At 39.7% G+C, this 22,663-nt stretch overlaps 1 protein-coding gene across 3 annotated transcripts in view; it reads left to right on the forward strand.

The window, feature by feature from the left end:
• rnd2 (Rho family GTPase 2) overlaps positions 1–22,663 on the forward strand; it is a 125,171-nt gene that overhangs the window by 27,373 nt on the left and 75,135 nt on the right. For all 3 annotated transcript variants that reach the window (XR_009509034.1, XR_009509033.1, XM_059956520.1), the window contains exon 3: positions 18,880–18,989. Coding sequence is in view for 1 of the 3 variants with exons in the window: in XM_059956520.1 (XP_059812503.1) it covers positions 18,880–18,989 (110 nt within the window). In the remaining 2 variants the exon portion in view is untranslated. The remainder of the gene's footprint in view (positions 1–18,879; positions 18,990–22,663) is intronic.

The following is a 22,663-nucleotide window of genomic DNA, read 5'->3' on the forward strand; positions in this document are numbered from 1 at the left end:
GAATGATCATATTATTGCCCCCATTCATACCCGATGACTTCTAGTTCTCAGAAGACCCTCACCCTGAAAATATTCAGCTGGACTAAGGATAATTCCAGCACACAGATGGTGTATCATTGATTTACTTTGTAGCTTGGATGGCCCTCGCCTGTTTACTGTTTATTTGGAAAGCTGAGAAGTTCCCATTTCCAAAATTCTTCTTGTAAGGATATGTCTCAAAATCTTTCCCAAAGCACTCTTAATTAAAAAAAACACAACATCAAAAAGCATCACATCATCTGACACCAGAACTGCACCCACGTCCCCTAGCTCTGAGAGAAATTGGGCCTTCACGTTATCTAAGGCCCCTCATAATTTAGTGCACTTTGAATAAATCTGTCCTCTGATTCTCCAACAACTCTAGCCTTGTCAGTCTCACTTCAGAGTAACATCAATGTTCTTTCTTCCTCTCTCTATCCTCCTTTCACATTCTTCCTGTAATGTGTTAACCAGAACTGCACATAGTAATTTAGTATAACTTTCCTGCGCCTACCTATGCCTCAACTAATTATATAGCTTTTATCCCGTGTGCCTTCTTAACCACCTTTCTGTGGGCATGAAGTCCCTCCACACTGCTGTATCAAATCTCTTCACAGTACTGATTTTGAAAGCTTGTTTTTGGGCACACATGGACTCATTCTTTTGTTCTTCCTGCTGTGCATAAGCTTCAGTTCTGTGTGCATTTCTAAGGAACTGTATGCTGGGCCAGAACTTGGTTTTCTCTCCCTCTCTCAGGAGCTGAGTGCTGCTTTCAGTTGTCAGATCTAAACCTCCACATGCCAATCTAAAGTAATAAGATCTGTGTTGATGTTGGCAGCCGGAAAGATAGAGATGGTTGTGAAAGAAATTCTGAGTTTAAACTCAGCCTGGGACTCTGATTCAATTGGAGTATTTATATTGACATTGAAGAGGGACAATGTTGGCTGTATTGTTGGGGGATATTGGGATGATTGCCAGGTGCTTTAATCCATCTGTCTGTAATCCAAGATTGAACAATAGCTTTTTTCCCCTAACATTCAGACGATACAAACACATTAGGCGTTATTCATGTGCATACTATTCTTTAAGAAAATGGCTTTTGTGGTGCATAGGCAGTGAGGAGGATGAAATGGCTAGCTTCATCAGTTTGTGTATGTTTTCTGATCTTAAAATATCCCACTTTGTTACTTAGTATTTTTGCACTGATACACTTTTTAAGTGTATTTACGGGAGTACTTTTTTACTGAGTTTGGAAACAAATGGAACTCTTGGACTAGGAACAAAAAGGCCTTGTAGATCAATGCATGACTAAGCACTGTAAGGTAGAAAGTTAAATTATTGGACTAGTGGAAAGGTCATTGATTCTGAAGATGAGTTTGCAGCAAGGGACTACAAATTCAAGCAATTGATTAAATTGAGAATTAAAAGACTATCAATAATTGTAGCCACAAATCTATTTGATTGTCCTTGAAAGCTTACCTGCTTTACTGATGTCTACCAAGGAAGAAAATCTAAAGCTATTAGCAACACATACAAAATGCTGGGGGATCTCAGCAGGTCAGGCAGCATCAATGGAAATGAATAATCAGTCGATGTTTCGAGCCGAGACCCATCTTCAGGACTGGAAAGGAAGGGGGAGAAGGCAGAATCAGAAAGTGGGGGGAGGGGAAGGAGTACAAGATAGAAGGTGATTGGCGAAGCCAGGTAGGTGGGGGAGGGGGTGATTAAGTAAGAAGCAGGGAGGTGATATGTGGAAAGGGTAGAGGGCTGAAGAAGGAATCTGATAGGAGTGTGGACCATGGGAGAAAGGGAAGGAGGAGGGGCACCAGGGGAGATGATAGGCTGGCGAGGAGGAGCGGTAAGAGGTAAGGGAGGGGGAACCAGAGGGGAATAATTTGCAAGATGCTTGTAGGTTTGTTTTTTGACTTTTTTCCCCTCAAACTTAAATTAATCTGGATCCAGAAATAATGAAGGAATATTAATATATTTCCAAGTTAAGATGATGAAAATTTGGAGGGAATGAATAGATGGTGACATTCCTTGTGCTTCATCCTGTGAATTTTGAAGTAGTGAAGAGGTGCAATTGAAGAAGACTTGACAAGTGTAATTTGTAGATGGTACGCAGTGGAGAGAGTGATTATTTAAGGGGAATTGGGTGCCAATCAAGTGCACTGCTTTATCCTGAGCTTTGACAGCAGTCAAGATCCTTTCACATTATATTTTCTTTTCACGTTTTGCATCATGCATTGTGATCAAATTTCTCTTTACTGAAAATTGCTTCTCTCCAAAGGCAAATTTCCAGTTAAAGAAGAGACACAATTATGGTAATCAGAACAATCTTAATAGGTTATTGATAATACTTTCTTGTGCCATAGTCAAAACCACTTGTAATTCTTGTTATTGTATTTCTGAGTCCACCAGCTATTTGTAAGATGCTAGACATGACCAGCAATGGTGAAACAGTGGAAGCATCTCTACCACTGCCACAAGGTTGTATTTCTCCATGTCAGTAACATAGACTTAACATCACAAAAATTCAACCGAACAAGAGTTTGCTATTCAACAACACCTGTGATTATAGTGAATGAATGCAACTTGATTCATGTTGAAATATATCCTTGGCATTTTGTCAGTTTTTAATCTTTTAATAGCAGGATGCTGGTGGTAATCATGTGAATTACCAAGGTGTTATAAATATCTGAGGGTAGCGTCTCACATAAGTTTCTTCATTCAGTTTCTCATATGCATTGCTGAGTTTGGACAGCAGTTGGTTTGTGAGGCCTTCTCTCAAGGCCGCTAAGGCTATGACCCTACTCTGCCATCATATTTTCCCTCTCCTAACCCTACCTATTTCCCCCAGCATCGCCCCAATACAAGATGTACATCTGTGACAATACAGTGGATGAGCTGCTGGAAGATGGACAGTGCTCTGGTAATACACTACCAGAATACAAGGCCTGAACAGGCAGTCCTTTCAGAAAAGTGTGATAAACAGTGAGTGGATTGCCTTTTTTCTGACCTTCTGGTAAACTCTGTGAGGACAGTGGACTATGTTTTGCATTCTCAATGCATAAGTTCACTGGAAACCCATGTCTGCTTAAAATCTCTGATGCATGGTGGGATCCTTGTCCAGAATATACTAATCATCTATTTTAAACCAGATTTTTCAGACTTGCAGAGAGTACCCTTGTTATGAGCACTGGTCAGAATATTCTAGCTGTTCCAAGCTCCTGAAGACTCACAATGCCAATATATGTAACCATCATTCCTCAACCTACCATTGTTACTGAATGGTGACTAGGGTGACCATTTGACACATGGCTGTAATGCATTTAATATTTTGAAAAGTCAAATAATGTCTGTCCCAAATCTTGGGGTTAAGAAAGAGAAATGGTAGGAAAATATAAAGAGAGAGATTAGAGGAAGTGTAAATTTGCATTCTGAGATTAAAATGAGGCACACAGAATTAGACTAAAGATTCTGGAGTAGACAGCAGAAAAACCCTTCTGTTAAAAATGGTGTAACATTTGAGGTGGCAATTTTAGCCAACATGCAGTCTTTTAATGAGAGTATCATCTCACGAATGCTGGCAGCTGTTCATTAGAAGAACATTGGAAGGAAGAGAAAAAGAGAAATGTATTTGCGTTATGAAAATTAGCTTTAATGAGATTTGATTGCCAACTGCTTTGACAATCACATTCCACACATGAAAGTCTAAAACTTAAAAAAACCAAGATTAAACTGGCACCTGCCTTCTGTGGTAAACTTTAGTCCATCTATCACTGAGAAGTCTGCTTACAATCACACAAGGAAATGCCACATTGCCATGTACCATGGTATGAAAAGGCATGTATATCACTTCCTTCTCATGCATATTTCATAGAAATGATCATTAGTATCTGCAGACAGGTATCTGTATCTGGTTTGGGGAGTGACCCAAGACTGGAGATGGAGAACTATATTTTCCAGCAAATTGAGCATTGTTTTATTTATTTTTAAATATGCCACCAATCCCAAACGCTTGTTTGCTCACATCTAGAAACCAATCCAAAAAGTGTGGTAGATTTACTGTGTGAATTCCTTAAAACATATCTACTACCTTGTTAAACTTCCAACTTTTACAACACGATCAAAGAACATAGGAGAGTAACGGGCCTTTAGACCATGACACCGATTTAAACTGTACAACTACCTGCACATGGTGTCTGTTCCTCCCTTCCCTGCTGTTACCATGCCTGTCTAAATGCCTCTGAAATGTTGCTAACATATCTACTTTTGCTACATCCCCCGGCTTTGTATTCCAGGCACCTGCCACTCTCCGTTAGAGAAAAAAAATCATGCCTCCTAAATCGTCTCTCACCTTTATCTCAGGTGGAAATGTCTAATACTAGAGGGAAAAAAAAACTTTCAAGGACCTGACTATCTTCCCTGTCCGTCCCTCATAATTTAATACTTATTAAATAAACTTCTTGTTGATGCACGCAGTTTGTTTTTATAAACTCCTCATTGTAGTAATTGCTAAGAGGTATCTCATTACTCATTTAAGATTTTCTTTTACCAGCTCAGTTGATTTTAGTATTAAAAGAATATTCAAAGGTATTACCAGTCTTTTTTTTTTTTGAAAACTTTTTTTATTGCATTTTTAAGTAGTTACAAAATGAAGGATGAAAAAAAATGTATATAGCCCTTCCCCCCTCCCCTTAACCCCTCCCCCCTAACTGCCCTATAGAAAAAAAAGAGAAAGAGAAAAAAAAGAAAGAAAGATTGCCTGTTTGTTGGAAGATCTCCACATGCTCCATGGAATTCGTAATAACTTTAATATGTATATTTATTTCTTTCCCCAAATAGGTATTACCAGTCTTGATTTGTCTGTGATTAGTCTTCATCTCTATTTTCTGCCTGTGGCATTCTTCATTAACACTGTACTTTCTCCTCAGGTTCAGGTGGTATACGTAACAGTCTCACACTCCCGACACATTCCAGTCCCATTAGGCACTGATAATGAGAGCCAAATTAAATTATGTTTTTGGACAGTTGCCAAATTTAAAGATTATGTGGATGTATCATGCATTTATTTTATTTTGCCCACTCAAACACATACTGTATATGTGTACGCCTACATACACGTAGTTCTGAGACTAATTCTGGTTTCACTGTTCAATGATATTGTAACTAGACTCAGATTTCTACTTGTTTGCAAGCCAGTCAGACAGGCTTGTCAGTCAGTGCAGTTTGTAACTTTGCCAAATGACAGATATAACTCAGTCCTTTCTGCCAAGTCATGTAATTATCAGATTTGTTTGGGAATAAGGCTTTTTCCCTCATCATTCACTGTGTGTGTGTTGGGGGTTGGCTTTAACAGTAATGATCCAGCAGCCATTTACTTTAATCAGCTGTGAAATCATCAAAAATAGAAGGCAATTTTCATTGTTTGCACTTACTGTACTTCACAAACCCTTTTCAAAATTTCTTTCTTTCAATAAAATGCCTTTGTTGATGGTGCATAAAATTATACCTCTTAGCCGTGACTGCCTTATGTGAAGGAAACTGACAAACTGGGACAAGCTCTTTGTTTTAATGAGTGATTAAAGAAAACATTTTAACATGAACTGAATTTTGCAATTAATATAATAGTGAGTCACTTGGTTATGAATTTGTTGGTCTAAGTGAGGGGAGACAGAAAAAGACCTTCAATTGGCATTAAATGTATACAGCTTCCACTTTATGATGCAGTGGGTCCCACAGTGTCTTTAATTCTTGCTGGATAGTGCCTGAAGCACTTATCATTCTCAGCTGTAACTGGCACATGGAAAGAAATTGCCTTCAATGACTCATTTTCAATCAGTCTATGATGACTGGCCCATATATTTAGTGATGAGTGTCCAGAAAATATGGAATTGTTAAAAAGAATTAATATATTCAGGAAAGGAGAATTATTGTACTTAAGGGTTTCAGTACATTTACAGCAAAGAATCATTTTTCCCGTTTGTCTATGTTCTTGCCACATAAACCTTCCTTTCTACTTTTTTCGAACCTGGCAGTTTCTTTCCATTCCTCTCTCGCTCATGTCGTTGTGTGGCTTTCTCTGAAATGCAGCAATGTGCTAAAAAAAAATCTTTTAAGTATACTGTGTTTTTTTTAAATGATCAACAGCAGGATTAAGCTTTTGATCTTGCTCATTACTGGGCATTTAACCTACAATTCTAATGCAGGGATGATTGAAAGTTCCATGCTCTTCAAGGAACAACGACCGTTCCAGTGCAGGCTAGTTCCTGAAGTTTCCAAATCAACAAAAGATGCAGAAATAAATACTACCTGCAGGGGACAGATCTTCAGAGTCTATCATGTAGGGTCAGCCCTGATCTTCAGGTGTATACGTTTCCAATCTCACCAATGCGTCCCTGCAGGTCTGGGTGACAAAATTCAGCAGCGCTGCAAAGGCTCTGTGGGGAAATCCCACAATCTAGGGTCTGTCTACATTGAGTTGTTGAATCCGGTGGGGAAGCACCTCAAACAATTGAAGGGTGGTGTACCACGCCAGGGAGCCACTTGAGTGGTAATGGTGTTGACACCACCGAATGTATTGACCAAATGACACGAAGAATGTAAAGAATTTGACTGCTTATTCTTTTGTATTGATTTGTTTTAAAAATGTATTTCGAGACATCACAGAAACAGACCCTTCAGGTCCAATGAGCCCAATTACTCCGTGTGCCAAATTAACCTGCTAACCTGTAATTTTTTGGGATGTGGGAGAAAACTGGAGCACCTGGAGGGAATTCACGTGGTCACAGGAGAATTTTTTTTATTATAAGGTAAGTTTGTTCTTTGAAATTAAATATATAACATCTGCTGCAATCTCAAGCAGCCACATTTTGTTTGATAAAGAAGCAGGGGCGTCTCCAACTTGGAGGTTTTCTGAAGCAGCTGGTGATGAGGGGCCTGAGCAGAGGGAGAGGAGCCTATTGCTTGTTGTTTGTTCCTCCCAACCGCCCTTTTCTAGGGAATTACATACGCACTGCTGCAGCAGCTCAATGGGTCGAGCAGCATATGTGGAGGGGAAAGTAATTATTGACGCTTGGAGTCAAGACCCCACATTTATTTTCGCACCAGATCATAGCATCTGCAGTCTCTCGTGTCTCCCCGAGGGAGCAACGGTAGTCGATCCAAGAGGCAACACAAATGGCCCAGTTTCCCAGGCCCCGATCCCCCAATGGTTTTAAAGGCAAGAGGTCAAACTTCCTGCCGGGGGTTGGAGAAGAAAATTCTCTGTATGTTTGGTTGGGGCAGTAGACACTGCCTCCGCACACCAATTCAATGACTCTAACTTTGGGGTCGGACAACGAAGAATCCAGTCCCAAGCAGTTAAATTCCCATGGGATGCGCTATTGCCGTCTGGGTGTGGGAACCAGTCCGCCTTTGGTCAATTCACTCCAATCACTAAAACTGCCGCAGCTACAATGTGCATTTACAATGCGAGTTTATTGTATAGAAGTCTCACGCCAGTCCTAAGACAAGCTGTAGCAAAATCTTAATATTAGGAAAGATTATAAAAAATGTTACAAGGGGTAGTTTTCAAAGGCGATTTAAAAGAGTGCGTTAAGGGAGGGAGGGAGTGGTTGAGTCCAGAAGCGGAGGCGGGGAAGTCTAGAGATTAGCAATAGAATGACTCGCGGGAAAATCAGAATGTAAAATGATTGTGAAATTCTGAAATTCGTCGCGTCTGGAAGCGGAGCTCCTTCTCGGTTGGAGCAGACCAGGCGATAATCAGATAGAAAGTTTTCAAACTAAATGTCGGACCATAAATGGGGAATTAAAGTACCTTATTTCTTAAATGAATCGCCTTATTGACAATTTCCGTCAGTAATCCAAAACAGCATTAATTGACAGTGTCTAGCATTATTGCGCTTGTTTTGGTTCAGCACTGTGAGGTATATTGTGTCATTGTTGCTACTGGCCTCGGATACTCGGCAGAGATGCAGCCAGTCTGACAGGAGTTCCAGGCTTCAGCCGAATGGTTGTGGGTTTATATTCCATTCTGCCGGGTCTCTCGCGCTATTCACGTTCACCTTCCCACAAAGGAACAATTTTATACACTATTATCCGGTAGAAAGAATGTTGCTATGGCACGCCACGGAAGAAAGCCCAACTCTTCTCTTAACAATAATGACGGGTCACGTGTGCCTAATTGAATTACTGGAAGTTGGAAAACTAATGAATTTGCAGAGACTTTAAATTTCAGTTACTGGGGTTATTCGCCCGCCTTTGTTACACTCCTCCCTTCCCTCTCTAACTCACGCTCTCCATTTCCAGTTGTCAATTCTACTTTAACATTGGCAAGGAATAGCTGGGAAAAGACGTACTGGTTTGCGACCTTGGACGCGACTGGGTTGTTAGCCTTTTGTTCAATGCTGGGGCGGCTGGGGCAGTTCTCAATGAATAGTTTAGTTATAACTGGTATAGCAGATTAAAATGATCCCACTCAATCACTGTTCTGTGAAGGGCCATTTGAATCTGCAGTGCCGCACTGGCACAGCTCCATTTTCTTTACAAAGTGTTGCATGTTCCTAAATAACACTACTACAATACTTCCAGAAATTTCTCATGCATAAGGGTGAAACAATTGCCATTCTTCTTACTCGGAGGGAAATAAAAAACCGTTTCGTTATTGTAAAGCTAAATTTCAATGAGACAAGGCTCGAAATATGAACGTTTGGTTCCTTCTGATGGCGAAATGGGTTTTTACAAGAGTCTATCTCATTGGTATAAGCCTGTTTCATTACTGAAGACAATAGTTTTCCAAGTGTGTTTTATGTCATAAAAACAACTGAAAATACTTGTTCTGAGATTCAAACTTTTGAAGACTCGACAGGTCAAATCATTGTATGCAAATATCAAACAGGCAGACTAAGGAGACCGAAAGTGCTTGCCTTTTAAGGAATGTTTGAACTGTTCTCTGAAGTCTATAGGAAAGCCAGGATTGTAAAACCCTCGTGTTTGGACATCATATTTCCAGTGGCATGGGTGAACCCACGTTAACAATTTGGTCCACAAAACGTCGACACTGCTATCCCCATTCCCTTTTCCTGTTTCTGTTGACATGATGTAGTTCTAGATCACCAAGATATTTGCCGTAGCGCTGGTCAATCTAAGATGTACCTGGACAACAGTTTCCCAGAAATTAGTGTTGATGTTGCATGTCTTAATGTTTGCCTTGAGGGCTGATTCTGACCCTGATGTAGGGTCTGGACTGCAGATGCTGCCTCACATGCTGAGTTCATCCAGTCCAGATTTGCGCACCCAAAGTCTTTCATCTTCATGATATGCTGGTTGTTGTATGATATTTGGAGCTGCAGTGTATGGTGTTGTATTGCATCAGGGTTCCTGTTTCTGCCTCTCACAGGTTGCCCTTTAAGAAGTACATGGCTCCAGAAGTATTAACGTGCATGTAGGAAAACTGATGATCTGTCACAGGACAATTTACAGCCATCACATTCACAAATCCACTGGCAATCCCACCTGTCTGATTTACTCTCCCACCAACCCCATATCCCCTCTGCCTTGTATCTCGGCCTGACCCCCCCCCCCCCCCAGATTCTATCATGGCCCCTGCTTGCTTTCTTTTTTTTCAGTGTTTTGTACAAGCACAGCACACAGAGGGCAGGACTTCCCTCCTGATGCTGTATGCTCAGGCAATACTGAGCATTACAAATGGCAGACTCCAAGCAAGTCACTCACCGGGGTGCCAAATGGTGCTTCATCTGACTATTTTTATTTTAAGGTACAGCATGGTTGAAAGGATAGAGTGGACGTACAGAAGACCAGTTCGGGACCAGTGCGCACAGAACATCCCTTTAGGATAGATGCCAGTTTTACCATTGCCTTACTTTATTTATCCATTTTTTTTTACCCAGGAAATTGTAGCAATTACGGTAAATACCATCAATGCAAGTTCAAGTACAGAGGGTATTGGAGGCATAGAAATTGATATCTGACCAGCTCCTTTGTGTGTCAATTACTTTGTGGTTATCTTTTCCAGTGCCAAAGCATACAATTCAAAGTCCCAGGCCCAAACCAAACACTCTACTTCAAAGGTATCTGAGTATGTTTCATTGGTTTTATATTCCAAACCCCTTGAGATAAAGAGCGACATTCCATTAGTCTTTTTGATTACTTTATGTACCAGTGCACTAGCTTTTAGTGATTTGTGTCCATGGATACACAAATCCCTTAATCCTCTAAATATCCCTCTTTTCAACAATTCTAATATACATTCCCTTTTCCAAAGTCCATAACCTCACCTTTTTTTTCATATTGGACACTGTTTGCCATAGATTTGCCCATGTTCAATGTCTAATCAAACACATCTAAATGTGTGGAAATTTAATATTAATAGAATTAATTTTCTGTGTAGTTGAAGTTCTTAAATCTTACTTTAAGCATGTTTTGTATTATAGGCTGTTTGCCATGATAGTTGTTTTATCTATTCCCACATACAAAGTTAGCCTATAGTGAGAAATAAGGAAAAAAATTACCCTTATTTGTAAATATACAATATGGTAGTGGTTGCACATTGTACTGAGCTCTGAAAGTTCTTTTATGTTGAAATCAATAGGATTGTATTCTATGCAAAAAAAAATTGGTTTCTTGGGCAGGGGAGTTGTGTGGCCTTGGTCATAGTCAGGACTAGGCCTTAAGCTGCAGGGGGAGGTTTCGGAGTCAGCTGCTCCACCGGAGTACTGGCATCCATGCTAGAGTCAGTGCTGCCCCCTGTGTTCACTCAGTAGAAAACAGGCTGTATTGAGTTTGACAGCTGACTGCTGTAACATTCATGGACTCAGGGACTTGGATTACATATTAAGCAGATGTCATGGCTCAGACTTAGTTGGTTGTTTATGTATATAAGGATAGTTTGGGGACAGCATGGGGAATTTGAGGTTGGGTTAGGGTTAAGGACAGGGGTGAGGGAGAATTTTACTGCTATCTTTTTGTGCCTTGTTTTGTTTAGGACCATTAGTGCTGTGTGTTGCACCGTAGCCCTGGAATAACTCTTGTTTCATTTGGTTGTATTCATGGGTATCCATGTATGGTTGAATGACAAGTAAACTTGAACTTGAATATGTTACCATGTTGTGTATTTGACACCGGTAACAGAGGAGAGGTTTATAACTTGCCAATCCTATATGTAGATGTAAGCCATCAATAAAGATTTCTTGTCTTCACCCATTTACGGATCAAAGTAAGTACAATTGGAACCATTCAACAAACCAGAGGAACAGAAAGTACACAAAACATCAGCAATATATCTGCCAGCCCTCAAGTGTTTTGCTGGAGTGTGCAGTATTTCTTCCATCTGTTAGCTTTCCAGTTTTAACACTTAATTTTATTTCTTGAACAATAATAAATGCCACAAGGAAACGTCTACCTGATGCTGACTGGCTTTTTCTGTAGCCAGGGTAAAGACTATAAATTCATTTTACAATGAGCGAGAAATTTCCCTCTTAAGTGTTGACCACTGAAGAATGAAGACTATTAACATTCCAATCATCCCTTCCCAGGACCTCCAGCATTTCCGTGCAGGATGGTTGACGTTGTGGAGAAAGCAAATTAAGGTGAACTTCAAGCAGTTTGCCCATAAGCCAGTGTTTGTATGTGAACCTTTCAGGAAACACCAGTTGACTTGCTGAGGTACTGCAGGTAATCAGTAGCTTGCCGATGTTTAACTGATAATCTGGTCTGTTCCTTTGAGACCACTGCTCAGGTGCTCACTGTGAAGAATTGTGTAAATAGATTATGAGGTCAGCCAGAGTTTAATTTCTGGTCAGCAGAGCAAGATATAAAGAAAAAGTCACCTAAAAGTTGTGTGGCAGGTAGAACTCTCTTCACGTTTGCAAAGTTACCTGGATGGGTATTTTATGTTGCCTCTGATGCAGAGGATTGTGGAGTTCTGTCCCAGTGCAGCCACTAGTGTACATTAGATAAACCGAGTAGTGTATACAGAAAGAGTTCTGCCCTATCAATGATGTTTTGCGTTTGCTTTGGATCGCACTTAACTGAATCCTTGATTCAGATGGATTTAAAAGTAACAAGGTGCCATTTTGAAATGTGTTCCTAGTATCCTAACCAATATTCATCTCCAAGTCAACTCCACCAAAAAGATTAATATGGTAATATTGCTGTTTATGCATGCATTTTGCTGGTTGTGAACTACTTTCAGCTTTGCTGAGGTTATGAGGAGTGCTATTGAAATGCCAGTCATTGTTTCTTTATTTCTTTCTGGCCAGTGACTATGAACAAGTGTTATTCAGTGATGATTTCTTCTGTAAGAAGATTAAGAATAAAGTAAAAGCCCTGAGGCAGATCCTGCAATATGGTAGTATTAGCATCTTTCTTGATTAGCATATTCTGAATATTTTAACTCATAATGTATTAAAATCTCAAATTTTAGATTTACAGCATTGTGCATTTATTCACTAATATGACTCAACAGGACCACATTATTTTTTGTGTTTGCTTCAATTTCTTAATCCCATCCTTTTACAGTGACTTTCATAGTTCTAGTTCCGAAAGGAATTTCATACAGGGTTAGCACTGACAGCCATCATTTCTACCTTTTTTTGTACTTGGTAGCTGTTTCAATGGTTTACTAAAGTTCTGTTAACAGCTCATTTTTTTTAGTAATAATTAAATGTGCACATAACACCTCAGGGCTTTGCATTCTTCTGCAGATAGTAAAGTTGCTCATTAAGAAATCTTAAATGCTGGAAATGGACAACACTACTGTCCATAGTGGAGATTTCTAATATATTTTTAAAAGTACATTAAATGCAAGCATTCATTCTGAATTATTTTACTAAGCCAATTAACTTTGGCTCTTGCTGCATGCTTACTGATACAGAACTGAGTATTTAAGGGGTTAATTGAAATTAGTTCGAAGTTGAAGTTTTTTAAGTTTGCCAACAGTCAATGGAAATATATTCACCTGCAAAATTATTTTACCTGCCACTGTCTTCGTTTCGGAATTAATTGTCCCATGCATAACATGTATCTGCAAGCAAAATTTCCTTTAGCTGCCATTTTATTTATATCTCAGAATTCATGAGTTTTTAAGTTTTATGGCATGGTTGCAAGATCTCATTCCAGTAAAACCACAACAAATAGCTAATGCAGTATATGTAGTGTTTATATGACTTGGGTATCCTGTATGAAGTTCTAAAATTTATTTTAAAACAAAGACAACTTTGATCTTTCATGCAGTCATAAATTATTCTGATGTTATCCTTGTCTTGCAAAGCAAATGATTGACTTTTTGGAGAAACTGTTCCTCTGAAATGTAGATTTGAACTATAACATTTGTGTATCCAGTATGCATAGTTTAGCAGCTGCTGTGAAATTAATCATTGTCCTATTCCCCTCACCCCCTGCACCTGAAATCCTGGCAAGCTGCCCAGTGCTGTCCCATGTACAAAACAGATTTTAGTTGTAGTGAAATTAAATAAGTGAATGATATATGATGTCACTGATTGTTCTGGCCTGCTGTGCGCTCCGGCATTGCACTTACTTCTGTACCTGTCTCACATTTAGGATTTTGTTAGACCCTTCATCTTTAGCATGATCAATTCCAGATACTACTGTTAGGTATTGCAATGGGTTTGCTTGATTTAGGACTGAATAGCCCTAGATTCTAGTGGTTTCATCTATGACTTGAGAAATGGGCTTTGGTCTCTATCTTGATGATACTGTAGAAAATACACTCAGTGGCCACTTTATTGGGTACATTTGTACATCTCGTTAATGCCAATATCTAATCAGCCAATCATGTTGCAGCATCTCAAAGCATAAAAACATGCAGACATGGTCAAGAAGTTTGGTTGCTCAAACCAAACATCAGAATGGGGAAGAAATGTGATCTGAATGACTTGATCGTGGAATGATTGTTGGTGCCAGATGGGGTGGTTTGAGTATCTCAGAAACTGCTGATCTCCTGGGATTTTCACACACAACGGTCTCTCGAGTTTACAGGCTTGCTTAAGACTTGGATAGTAATGCTTAAGGCTTAAGTAGTAAAGGCAAAAATCATTCCCCAGGAGTCAAAGTGCATTTTTAAAAAAAAATTAATTATGCCTTAACTGCACTGTGCAAATTGTTTGATACTATCAGATTTATCAACTATACTGGAGGACCATCTATATACCAAGGCCCAAAAGCAGTTCAGTTGTAAAGTCATCAACTTGAAACATTAACTCTGCTTCTATCTCCGTAGATCTAGCTTGTTCTGCCAACTGTTACCAGTATTTTTAGCTTTTATTATGTGTTCTCTAGCCCTCCTGCAATGGTGCTGTTCAAATTTCCCTAAATTCAGCGATTCACTGTCCATTAGATTTTCAGGTTATGTGACTAGATCTAAAATCTTCTTGGACTCTGCAATCTAGCTGGACAGACAGCTCAGACAACTATATCTTAAGTTACCTAAACATAGACAACACATGTCAAAAGGGATTTATTTCTCTCCAGTGCTGTCTATTTAGTTGCCCAACCCTCATCTTCTGTTGAATGAATCTCATAAAATACGCTGTATATTTACCAGAATCACTCGTATGTCAGTTTACTTAGCATAGTTGCTGTCAGAGTTAAATCCATAATAGATTCATTTTGAGAAGAATTCCAATATCCAGTAATTCTGTGTAAATAGCAAGTTATCTGAAACTGACCTTTTTTTGCTGCAGTCTTCCCTGGAGATTGTCAAAAATGACCTTGATGAAGAATAATGCAGCCTTGTTTTTCACTTCCAAGTGGTTTCAAGGAAATTTTTCTTCATTGCCGAGGGTAATATATTGGCGGGGGGTTGGGGGGGGGGAATATCCTTTCTAATTTCATGAACTTGCTCGAAAACTAGATGTTTTTGGTTATCTGTTACTTGAAATTGGGAATTATTTTAATTCACTGGTATTAATAGCAGAGATGGAATGTAATTCTTAGTTCACCAAGGCATCATGTTAGCTCTGATAACATTGTCTTCATCTTTTCAATATCAGCTTCAGCTTCTTTGCATCTGTTTGGAGTTAGCTTTGCATCAGTGGTAGCATTCTAAGCAGTTTGATAGGCTATTAACATTACAGTACATTTATTGCCCCTTCCTTAGTCTATTTGTATCTAATTCCACTGAATGCCAATTTATGAATTATATGAACTAGAGAATACCAAAGAATAATGAGGGCTCTGACCACAAAACTAGACTCTGAAGGTGAATGGAAAATGCTGACATCTAAAGTTACTGACTTTTTTTTAAGTTCTTACTAAAGAGCCATAGCTGGAGTCAGGGAAACAGGTTCTGCAGCACACCAAATCTGTGTCAACCATCAACTACACATTTACATTAACCCTACCCTATCAAATTTTATTGTTCCCCACATTGCTATAAACTCTCCAAGGTTCTGCCACTCACTGACAATTTAACATTTACATCAGCTTAATACACCTATATTAACATCCCTTTCTTTAAAGGAATGAAGGTCTTTTTCACCTTCAGAACATAAAATAATTCAAACTAGATCAATATTTTGCAGCAGGTCTTTGCTCTCCTTAATCAATAATATTATGTTCCACAGTGATTGCTTCAGTTTATCCAAAATAAGAGAAAACTAGCCTCTGTCAGAGCAAGTATAAACTAACCAATTGCCAATAGATCTGATGTGGCATTGCTGACTTGGAGTTCATTTTGGTTGCGTATTTTATTATAATCCAGTTTAAACTTTGGAGGCCATTGCCCATGTGTTTCAGGTAGGCAAGTTATTTTTTTTTAAAGAAGTATTATAGGTGGATTTTTCTGAATAGTTTTGTTATTCCTCTTGTGAGGGTGGTGAATCTCTGGAATTCTGTACCCTGGGGGACTATGAAGACTAGATCAGTGGGGCTTTATTTAAAGAGGAATCAAATAAAGCTTTGAAAGATCAGGGGATAGAGAGCCATGGGGAAGAAGAATTGAGGTCTGGGGCAGCTCAACCATGAATGGTTGGAGACACATGAAGGGCTTGAGTGGTCTACATCTGCTCCGACTTAGTGTTCTTCTGTTCTTCCCTGGAGGGACAGACCAGATGCCTCGGGGTCAGAAAAAAAGTCTCTCATGAATGCCTGGCTTTAGTTTGCAATTTCTGCACAAGTTCAAGCATGCTGATTGAGATGTACTGTACTGTTTTACACAGTCAAATCTGGAGTGTGATGGCTGGCATGAATATCTTTGGACACTTGGGTTGATCATGCGTTTGTAGTTTGCCAACCTTCAGTAATCATTTACAATGACCTAAATCTAAATGTGAAATGATAGTGAAAATAAAATTGGCTCTTGAAAAAAGAAATGCAGAAGCTTTGTTAACAAGCAGCTGGCCGGCTAAATGTAGATAGATAAATAGTTACTGCGTCTTGTCTAAACTTTATGTGCATCAGTGTGAATTGTACAAAGCACTGTACAAGAAAGGTCTAGATGCAGTATTGCAAAGACCACCTCAAAGTTTGGTGGCAGCTGAGGCCTCTCTGGCACACCTTGATGTACATTCTTATATTTGAATAGAAAACAAGAGATTGCAGATGCTGGAATCTGGAGCACTAAGCATCCAGTTACAGCTGGCTACTCCCATCACCACTGATCGTACACGACCAGTGCTTGGTTTATGGTGGGACGGGCAAGGGGGCTGAGGGGGAGCAAGTGCATTGTAGCCTTCTAGTATTCTTGCTGAAATGTTGGGCTGGGAATACGCCAGACACGAAGGTCAGTGAGAGTTGGGAATGAAGGCCAGGGGATCAGCGCAGCTTAGGAGGGAAACCAGTTTGGGATATTACAGATTTCAGAGTTGGGGGCATCCTGGAGATCAGCCTGGTTGGAGATGGTGTGTGAGGATGGGGTGCATAGTTGGATTTAATGCAGACAGTGGTCAAAGATTTGACTAAGCATTCCACTTACCTGGCAGCCATCCCCATCCAGTTTAGTGCTGCCAAGACTATTGGTGTCCCTGGGAACACCCAGCGATGACACTTTGCAGAGTAATGTGTCCCAGGTTTCCCTGTGGTGCTCCAAAAGGAGCATTCCACACAAAAATTGTGTCATCCCATGCACTCCTGATGGAGAAATCTTGCTGCCGCTGGAAGGGCAAATCACTGGCATGTGGCTCGTCGAGTTTTTCGAGTGTACAAAACAGCCTAGACATGGTCAATGTTGTGCTTCACTATTTGTTTTCCATATTAGATGCCAAGTTAACAAAGAACTCCCTTAATGTTTACCAAAAGCCTGGTAAAATGGATGGTAAACTCAGAAAGTGCCACCTTTAATCTCTTTTGGCTGGAGATTGCAGTTGACAGATTTTAACTACCCTTGGCATGTATGTGGTGATGTGCACTGTTCATATGAATTTGATTCTGTTTTCCTAAGCTCCAAAATATTACTGTTCACAGAAACAATAATTAAAATGTCTTGGCTGTGGTCACCATGTTTAATTTTGCTTGTTCTGAAGTTCATTATGTCGAGTCATGTTCTCCCACACAAAATATTCAATTTCTGTGAAAGCTCAACTGTAAAGAAAAGATTGACATGTCTTTCCAGGACCTCCCTGCTTCTGACATGCCAGAAAATGAAGGAGGCTGGGTATGAGCAGTACATCTTGCGGCGTAAAAGGCATTCTCCAAGATCGTATCTTGGATTTTTGAATCACTGTCCAGCTTTGTGCAGGGTCTGATCTATTCCACTCCCTGGTTGTCTCTCCTGGGCCACATACCTTCAATGATCTGAGCCACCCTCTTCCTTCCATAATCTCTTCCCAAAATTGGACCTGTATTTAATTTGCTTGGTTTGCTGCACAGTGGATTTTGTGTGCTTCTGAATCCACAGTGATGATCCTATGAGCAGAATATTAACTTGCCTTCATTAGCATACCTTAATTAACTGGAGCTGTTGTGTTGAATGGATGGAAACTAATAGTCATTGTGCAATAGAGTAGGAATAGAGGTCCTTCAGTCCAACGAGTCCTTCCTGATAAAGATGCTCACCCATCTAGTCCCAATTTCCTGTGTTCAGCCTATATCCTTCTACACCCCAACCCTGCAGGTATTCAAGTGCTTCTTCAAGGATACCATTGTACCTGTCTCAGCTAGTTCTGGCAGCTTCCTCCATATATTCACCAGCCACTGTGTGGGAAAGTTGCCCCTCAACTCTCTTTTAAATCTTCCCCCTGTCATCCTAAATCTATGCACCCTAGTTTTGGACTCCCCTGTCCTGGGGAGAACACTGCTACCATCCACCTTATCAATGTCCCTCAGATTTTATAAACCTTTCTAAGGAGACCCCTCATTCTCTTACAGCCCATTGAATACAGAACTAGCCCAGCTAACCCCTCGCTACAACTGAAGCCCTTGAGCCCTGGCAACATCCTCGTGACTCTTTCCAGTTTAACTAGTCTTTCCTATAATAGGGTGACCATAACTATACCCAATTGTGGCCTCACCAACGACTTGTACAATTGCAACATAAATGATTTCATAAAGTGGATTTTTATTTCATTTTCATTTTTCAAACATCCTTCATTATGAACAATTTGCAACAATTAACCAGCCTTTTCAAGAGTAATCTGATGTGCCATTCACTTGCTATTTTACAGGTGGACTCACCCAGGCATAAAACTTTCTGACAAATGATAGGCTCAGCAGTTTTCTGTTTTTGCTGATGTCTATATCCTGCTGTGGAAAATTTCTGTTTAGTGCACTTGTTTTATTATGAAACTATATATTGCTTACTCATGGCAGGGCCTGCATAAAATAGCTCTTCTTCTACATCCCATTTTGATGTCTTTGCTCTTTTTTTTCTTTCCCCTCCAGGATCAGCATATTATGACAATGTTCGTCCGCTGGCCTATCCTGACTCGGATGCAGTGCTAATCTGTTTTGACATCAGTCGTCCAGAGACTCTAGACAGTGTTTTAAAGAAGGTTGGTGTCTGCCTCTGGTTATGATAAGGAAGAAGACCAGTTGAGTTGCACTTGCATTTTAAAGGAGGTTAAGGGAAAAGTATCAGCACTGTAGGAATGCAGAAATCTCCTTCTGTATGTGTTCTAGCAACATTGGTTTGCACAATTGGGTGAAACTTCTGGCTGTGCTCATTTTAATCTGGATTTTACTCTGAGGAAGATGTGCACAGACAATGTAGAAGCAATGAACCCAGATACCTAATCAAACAATATAACCAATTATTGTTATTGAACATCTCTTTCAAGTAATTTCAAGCATTGAAAATACAAGGCTTAGAGGAAGAGACATTGCAGAATTGATACTGGAATTATTTCTTTCATATTAGCACAGAGGCATAGACATGATGGAGCAAATAATCAGCGAAAAGCCAGATACACAAAAGTAATTTTCCTTCCAGGTCCTCTGTCAAGACATGCTAAAGAATGGATGTAGTCAGACAGACAGACATACTTTATTGATCCCGAGGGAAATTGGGTTTTGTTACAGCTGCACCAACCAGGAATAGTGTAGAAATATAGCAATATAAAACCATAAATAATTAAATAATAAGTTAATCGTGCCAAGTGAAAATAAGTCCAGGACCAGCCTATTGGCTCAGGGTGTCTGACACTCCAAGGGAGGAGTTGTAAAGTTTGATGGCCACAGGCAGGAATGACTTCCTATGACGCTCAGTGTTGCATCTCGGTGGAGTGAGTCTTTGGCTGAATGTACTCCTGTGGCTAACCAGTACATTATGGAGCGGATGGGAGACATTGTCCAAGATGGCATGCAACTTGGACAGCATCCTCTTTTCAGACACCACCGTCAGAGAGTCCAGTTCCACCCCCACAACATCACTGGCCTTACGAATGAGTTTGTTGATTCTGTTGGTGTCTGCTACCCTCAGCCTGCTGCCCCAGCGCACAACAGCAAACATGATAGCACTGGCCACCACAGACTCGTAGAACATCCTCAGCATCCTCAAATATTGTTATTTCCATTAGTCTTCTGTTAAAAATTAGAGCTTTTTCTTTTAAACAACATTTTGAAACATAAGCATCTTCTTTCCTGAGGGAATGGTTGGACAGTGTATATATGTTTGAACCTTCAAGAGTAAATTTTACAATATAACTTTGGAATCCGTGAAGAATAAAGTTCAAAGGAAATGCTAAGTAACCTTGAATTTAATTCTCGAAGCCCAAGCAGATTTTGAGGTCCAAACTTTAAGCTTTAATTAAAAGTTGTGTTGGCCTGAGAGAGTGCAGCACGTTCAGAACTGCTATCATCTAGATGAGATGATAAAACAAGACTTTATGAATATTAATGTTTGAATGTAATTCACAAGAGAAGACAGATAAAAATTGATAACCGATGAAAAGGAGTGAGAAATAACACTTCAGAACGCAAATTTCAAGCTATAATATGTCAGTGAGAAGTTTTTATAGGGTCATGTTATGAACTTTTTGTAATACCCACTGATTCGAGTCTGGTTTCCTTGGCATTCAAATGTGTCAGTCACAGCTTTAATAAGGGTAAAATCTCTAAGGCTAGAAACCAGAAAAAGCTGCAATTTGGCAGAAGGTCAGATCTTAAATGTTAATTTATCTTCTTACAGCTGTGCACTGATCTGTGTGTTTCTGGTTCTTTTTTTTGTCACAGTTATAGTCGCTAATAGACCTATACACATCCACCTATACCTAATAAAGTGGCCACTGAGTGCATGCTTGTGGTCTTCTGCTGTAGCCCATCTGCTTCAAGGGTTGATGTGTTGTGTGTTCAGACATACTGTTCTGCACACCACTATTGTGAAGTGTGGTTGAGTTTGTCTTCCTGTCAACTTGAACCAGTCTGGCCACTCTCCTTTGAGCTCCCCCATTAACCAGGTATTTTCACCCACTGAACTGTCACTCACTGGATTTTTTTTTGCACCATTCTCTGTAAACTCTAGACACTGTTGTTGAGTTGCTGCCGCACGATTGGCTGATTTGATATTTGCATTGCCATAGAAACATAGAAAACCTACAGCACAATACAGGCCCTTTGGCCCACAATGCTGTGCTGAACATGTACTTACTTTAGAAATTACCCAGGGTTACCCATAGCCCTCTATTTTTCTAAGCTCCATGTACCCATCCAGGAGTCTCTTAAAAGACCCTATCGTATCCACCTCCACCACCATTGCCGGCAGCCCATTCCACACACTCACCAGTCTAAAACTGTGCCCTCTTGTTTTAGCCATAACGTACAGGTGTACCTAATAAAGTGCCAATTAAGTATTATTTTACACCCTTCAACAATCAAGTGCTGAACCCATGAGAGCACCCCACAGGGAGGGAACAGTATTTGAAAGCCTCATGTTATTTTATCCCTACAGAAGAGCAGGACAGTCTAGCAGAAAGTCATCTGAACTCTAAAGGAATAAATGTGTGATGTGGGAAGTGGCAATAGATTTTAAAGGGTGAGAAATTCAGAGTTGCAAGCATCAAACATGCCGCTGAGTAGCATTAACCCATAGAATAACTTCTCTGCAGTTTGATGCTATTGTTTTCAATAGAACCAGTTTTTAAGAAGCGGGGCTCAGATTGAGAATGTATTATATTATGCATGCACTGTGTGCAGCTAAGGACAATTTTTATCTTAGAAATTTTTTTTAAACAGTGACTAGATAGCTTGTCATTTTGGAATAGAATGGTTTCATCATTAAATTGTTGCTGTTTTTATATTTCAGAGCATCTTGCTTGTACACCAGGAAATACCTTGCCTTAAGTCGTAAATCATCGAATCCAAATCAACCAAAATGCTGTTTCTCAGTAATGCAAGCGAGAGAGTCTCTGGCCTATTGATCCAGTTAATCTCGCTGACTAAATCTGTAGAAAATCCTTCTTGCCCAAATCATTCCTGCTATACGGCATTTTGCACAAAAAAAGCACCAGACAAAGAGGGTTCAGATCAGTTGTTCATGTTTAAAACATAAGTGAATATAACTCCCTTGTGACAGATATTTTAGGATTAATAGTTTTGAGTTGTGGTGGACTCCCTGACACAACTAACATCTGAGAATGCTAATTTGTTTTTCCTTTCAAGATCGCCTCATTATCGTATGTCTAGCATGTCTCTTTTTATGAGATCCATTTTTCCCTCAAGATTATTCTGGTCTTTTGATAGCATAGTAAATTCATACCATGTTCACGTTTGATGCTCTTACAACCTGCATAAATCTGAGATAAAATTGCAATAAATGACAGCACTGACAGCATTTGTGAACATTTTAAAATAAAATTGATATTGAGATCTGTTTAAATAACGTCATTTTTTAAAACCAACTTATCTAATGGGAGTCGTTAGGACACTACAATAATAACATTTTCTAATCTTTCAAGGAAAAAAACCACAGAAGTCAGATTAATTTAGATAGCTGGAAACGAAGTCCTGCTAATTTGAGTTTAACTACGTTGCACGGTCGGGACTGAACAGAGGGAAAAGGAATGGAAGTTTATCCCAAAAATTTACAAGCATTGGAAAGCAAAATCTTTAGGGAAAAATATTGATCCAAGTCAGCCAGAAGGTGAAAGTCGGCTCCTCACGTGGTTATTCTTCTAAGTAACCTCTTGTAGATTGTGCATTCCTCTTCCCAGTTTATTTATGTCCAAATTGG

Source organism: Hypanus sabinus, chromosome X1 (assembly GCF_030144855.1).
Source record: "Hypanus sabinus isolate sHypSab1 chromosome X1, sHypSab1.hap1, whole genome shotgun sequence".
NCBI classification, from domain to species: Eukaryota; Metazoa; Chordata; class Chondrichthyes; order Myliobatiformes; family Dasyatidae; genus Hypanus; species Hypanus sabinus.